Raw genomic sequence first — 5,190 nt, 5'->3', positions numbered from 1 at the left:
ATTTAAACAGGACTCGGACATGCTCGGGAACCTTCCTGTCAGCCTGTGGCAGGCCTGAAGCCAAGCGCGAGGGAGGCTGCAGCGGTGGCTGGAAGCAGACATGGAAGGTAACGGTCTGCTCCTGAGGAAGGTCAAAACTGAAGTCACCCATAGCCGTGGAGGGCGTCCGGTGTAACAGCCCCGAGGGATGGCAGCGAGGATGCTGTCGTGAGCACCTACCACATGCGACACCTGGGACAGACAAACAGCCTTGCAAGGTGGGTATTACTCCAAATTCATACATGTTCAGAGAAGGAATAATCTAAGGAAAAGAATAGGTTTGTCCTGCTTGTGAAAAAAGTGAGGAAAGGTTAAGTGCCTTTTAGAAAGATCGGTATAGTCAAGGGAACATCATGGCTGCTTCATGTTTTCTTCTCAATATTGCTGACTAGCTGAAGTACTAGGTTTTTCTTTGGCGCATAGTCTGGGTTGAGACGGAATTTAAGAATGTGGTCATAGGAGGATTGGTTTATAACCCTCAGTTTTCTTGTAGCCACAAGCATTTCCTGTATGAACCGGGGCCTGTCTCCTCGGTTCTGCCTCTGTGGGAAACAGCACACGTGGGGTACTGTGGAAAGGGAAGAGGTTTTTATTGTGTAGTGGTCAGGACAGTCCTGGTTTATACCTATTTTCCTGGCATAGTTTTTATTAAAGCTCCCTTTCCTAAGTGTCCCAATTTGGACCACACCTTGTTTGACACCCCACCACCTTTTCTAGAGGCCAAACGTGCCTCCTGCTACGGCTGCCTAATCTGAAATGACTGAAAGTACAAAAAATTTCTGGACTATAAATATATTCCTGCTAATAAGCCAAGCAAGGGGTGGGGCAGCAAGAGGCCTCAGGAGGTCGTCACACATCTGGCAGGACCTCCTTCCATAAGCAGTTTCCCCCAAAGATTAACATTCAAATAAAGACTTGGTTATGTAACACCTTCCGTAACAGCCCCATCAAAATACCTGAACATCCACATACTTTGTCTGAGAATGCCTTCTCTTCCTTGTTCACTGGAGAAGTGCTTCCTATGCCTCAAGATCCAAGCCCTCTGTGAGGTTTCTTGGAAGTACTTTGGCAAATATGATCTCTGTTTTCCTGTAGATTTGGGTCCGTGTCTCAGTTCCAGCATAAAACCACAGCTACCATTTACTGAGTGGTTGTCATGTAGGACCAAGGCTGTTTACAGGCACTGATGATGCCATTTAATACTCGTAACCACCTGGGAGACCTAGACCCTTGCTTTAGAGACAAGAGCCCAGACAGAAGGCTTAAGGAGCCGACAAGATTCCAGTCAGAACAGACGGGTGGATTCACGACTGCCATCGCTCTGCCTGCAGAATTCACGAGCTTGAGCCCTTTTATAGTGTACAAGAGGCCCGATGCACGAAAATTTGTGCAAGAGTAGGCCTTCCTTCCCCTGGCTGACAGCACCTGCTTTGCTCCAGCCCTGGCTTTGTCTGGAAGGACGTCCGGTCTTATTAGCATATTACCCTTTTATTATTATAGTTCATTAAAATAAATTGGATAAGGCTTCCCCCATTAAACTGAGTTTTTAAAACAGGAATTGAGCCTTCCGTTCCCATTGCCTGCCTCTGGGAATGTCTGCCAGATGAATGAGTTGAAAACTAGAAGGAAACATATGCATCTCTAATACAGGAATCATAGCCTATAAGGCAGAAAAAGAAATTTGAAACAGGGACCCAGAACTCTAATAAATCAACACCTGTGAATGAAGGGACATAACATGGAAAACAACTTATCAAAACAGAGCACCTACATTATTTTTTACCTTGAGCATTACATCTAGATGCTTTTCAGTACATTTTAAACTGCATCTGTTACAAGTGAATCAAATGTCCCACACAAAGACAGATGCGATATGCTTTCTATAAGCTCAATCTTCAATGACTTCTCTGCAGTTCATTAACTAACAAATGTCTAATAGTAGCTAAACTTATCTTAATATGATCCCATACCTTCTGACAGCAGGCTGTGTGATTAAATATGTTCCTGGCATTTTGTGCCATATCTACTTTTACATAATGTCTTAATTTTCAAGTCTTCCAAATTTCATGACTGGGAATGTCCTCGGGAATGCGTCCTCTTTAAACCCTCGGGTCTACCATGGGAAATGGATTCACTCATCCTGTCTCAAGAACACAGATGGCAGCTTTGAGATCAGGCCTGTAGTTTGGTCACAATCCTCCCGGACCTAACCTACTTCCTATCCCCCAGCTCTCTTGGAGGACCCAGATGTCTGAACACAGGCAAATAAATGCCTCTTCCCCTGGGCACTACTACACTGGTTCTCCACAGCAGACACACTCTGCAACTTCCCTGTTGGGCTGGCACTTTGTCAACAAGTTCAGTCCTCATTTCTGTTTCAATGCATGTGGTTGGGAAACCAATTTCCCAGAGGGCACAACATCCAGAAAGAGCTTCGAGGCAAGGGCTGTCCATAAATGCGTGGCTCACTCCCCTCACTGGCCTTGTGCATCTCATGGCAGGACCACTACCCTCAGGCAGGCTTTCCTGCAGCCTCAAGCCTTGGCTCTGCAGGGCCAGGACTAAAGTCTCACCTAAAGCTTCCTCTGGCCGCTGGAGACCAAGAGGTGGGTTTAGCAGTTCTATTAAGCAGCACAGGGATAAAGGAAGCTAGAGATCCAGGCAGTATCAGAGTAAAACTGTCCCCTACAGGCCCCTGGGCCCCTTTTCAGGTCAGTGTGAGTCCTCTGGCCCTTGCTGTGAGGAAGGGACTTCAGCTCGGACAGCAGAGTCCTGCTTTGGCTCCATCATCCCCAAAAACTAAATGTTCTTTTCTTGAACCCAGGGAACCACTAACCTGCTCAAGGCCCAGAGAATAAGGCATCTCAGACTCTGAAATCGTCACTCTTGCAACCTTAAGTCCTCATCATGTGTAAGCTGATGTTTGTTCACAGGTAAACCACCTGTTACCACCAGTACGGAGTCGAACCTCTGCCTTGAGGGGTCCCATCTGTAATTATGATAGAGCAAACAGTTACTCAGTGGATCAGTTCTCTGATGGAGGAAAGGCAGGGAGAGAAAGAGCAAAGCCATCTTGTGTTCCTACTTATCTCTATGATGCTCTACAGGTGACAGGTGTGTGAGCACCAGGGAGGATACATGATATCCATGGTACTGACCTGATTGGCTATAATATTTAAACACAGAGAATGAAGTACAGGGCCAAGGGTGAAATCTAGAGAGGAGACAAAGGTCATCTTGAGACCAGAGTAATGGATACTTCACCAAACTGGCTGATTTCACTCTAAACCCTGGGGGTTCCGCTTCCTCAATGTGCCCCCAGTACACGCTCTGTCAGCACTGATGCCCAGCCCCTCATCTCTGAAGTCCTGGGGCCACGCTTCCTGGGTGGTGTCCTCCTGCTCACTGTAACTGTCTGCCATGAATCCAGCATTCTCCACCAAGACAGCGGGGTCCTCTTCTCTGTGAAGACAGCAGGAACATGTTTCTGGCTTTGGGTCACACGAAGTAACAGAATTCTCTTCCTGGGCTCTGCCGTCAGTGGGCACTTCCCAACCCAAATGGTCTGACTCCTCTAGCACCCCCATCCTTTCAGCTAGCTCTTCCGCAGAGGGCTCTTTGGGGTCCGGGTAATCCACCAGGATTGTTTCTTGCCTACGCTTGATGCAATCTGAAAGGTCATAAATTGGATAAGTCTCTTCAGGGTAACCTAGAGAGAAAAGCAGCACAAAGTCTTACAAAGAATCTCTCTTCAAAATAAAGTGTCAGACTCAAAGAGGCTTCTTGGGCAGCAGCCATCCCATTCCAACAAATCCATTCAAGAAATCTCGCAGATGACTAACAGCTCTAAAGTTTCACTTCAGTAAATTCTAAGCGCCTGGCTGACTATCCAGTGCTCTCTGAAATTCAAACCCCTTCAGATGGAAATCCCTTCTTAAGTGCAGGGTGCTTGGGGCAGAGGGTGATTCTCACACCTCCAGCTTCTGCAGTAGCATGAAGATTAAACAAACAACGGAGCCTTCAGTGGAAAAGAGAAAGGACCAAACACCAGATGGAGAGAGCACAGCTTAAGGCTACTGTTTATAATGTCTGTTTGGAACCTTCCACATCTTCCGGGGGTGGAGGGCGGAGTGGAAGGAAGGAACGCTAAACTCTGAAAAATACACCAGGAAGCCTTCTACTATTGAAATGGCCGGCCAAGTGTCAGAACAGAAATGCTTTAGCGAGACAGGCCCAAGATCCCGAAGGACAGCGCTGGGTTTTCAGAAGACAGGATTCCCATTGGTGGCTTCTTCGTCATCACAAAATGGAACAAAAGAATACAACAAATTGGTAAAAAAAATTAGTAGCACTGGTACTGAATCCCAGCTAGATAATGAGGGGAGAGAAAGTGTTGCCAAATTAAAGAGCGAAATGAAATCAATCTGTGTCAGCCTGAGCAGCAGATGGGCCATGCTGGAGCCCACGCCCGAGCTGGCAGCAGCAGCGTGCTCGCTGCTCAGTGTGGTAAAGCTGGAGGATCCAAAACCCGTGTGCACATTACAGTCATCAGGAGGGTCAATCCAAACGCAAACCACTCCTGCTACAAATTCTGAAAAGCAGGGGTTCTTTTTGGTATGTGTAGAGTATGGAGGGTTTTTTGTTTTGTTTTGTTTTGTTTTACATTTACTGTTTGTTTTTCTCATTATAAAAGTCATAGGGACTCATTGTGGAAAATTTGAAAAATACAAATTTTGGAAAGAAAACAAAATATCTAGAATCCCACCACTTATAATTTGTTGTATTACTTCTGCCTTTTTACCATATATAAGCATGTGTACATATATGGTTTTTTAAAAAAGGATCACCCTGTATATAAAATGTTATACCTGATTTTTTTCATTCAGCATTATATAATGAGCATTTCTCCTTGTCAGCAGTCATTTTAAAGTTGGCTGCACAATATCCCCTCACACAGCTACAGAACTGATCTGATTTACCCTGCCTCTTCTGGAGACACTTAAGATTCCTTCCAGTTTTCCCTTATAAGTAACATAGCAGTTAAGATCTCTGAATATAAATCCATGTCTACTTCCCTATTTTGTTAAGATACACTTGTAGAAATATGAAGACTAAGCCATCAGCAGAAGGAGGGAATTAGCTGCAAAGGGA

General features: G+C 45.5%; 1 protein-coding gene across 4 annotated transcripts in view; it reads right to left on the bottom strand.

The window, feature by feature from the left end:
* Positions 1-7: 7 nt before the first annotated feature.
* RIC3 (RIC3 acetylcholine receptor chaperone) overlaps positions 8-5,190 on the bottom strand; it is a gene marked incomplete at its 5' end in the record, with an annotated part of 36,712 nt that continues 31,529 nt past the window's right edge. For all 4 annotated transcript variants that reach the window (XM_079787238.1, XM_079787239.1, XM_079787240.1 and 1 more), the window contains one exon: positions 8-3,748. In XM_079787238.1, the coding sequence (XP_079643364.1) occupies positions 3,318-3,748 (431 nt within the window). In that variant the 3' untranslated portion in view covers positions 8-3,317. The remainder of the gene's footprint in view (positions 3,749-5,190) is intronic.

The sequence above is a fragment of the Cnephaeus nilssonii genome (genome assembly GCF_951640355.1).
Source record: "Cnephaeus nilssonii genome assembly, chromosome: 13".
Classification (NCBI taxonomy): domain Eukaryota; kingdom Metazoa; phylum Chordata; class Mammalia; order Chiroptera; family Vespertilionidae; genus Cnephaeus; species Cnephaeus nilssonii.
The sequence above is the reverse complement of the archived record's forward strand: the minus strand, read 5'-3'. Positions and strand labels throughout refer to the sequence as shown.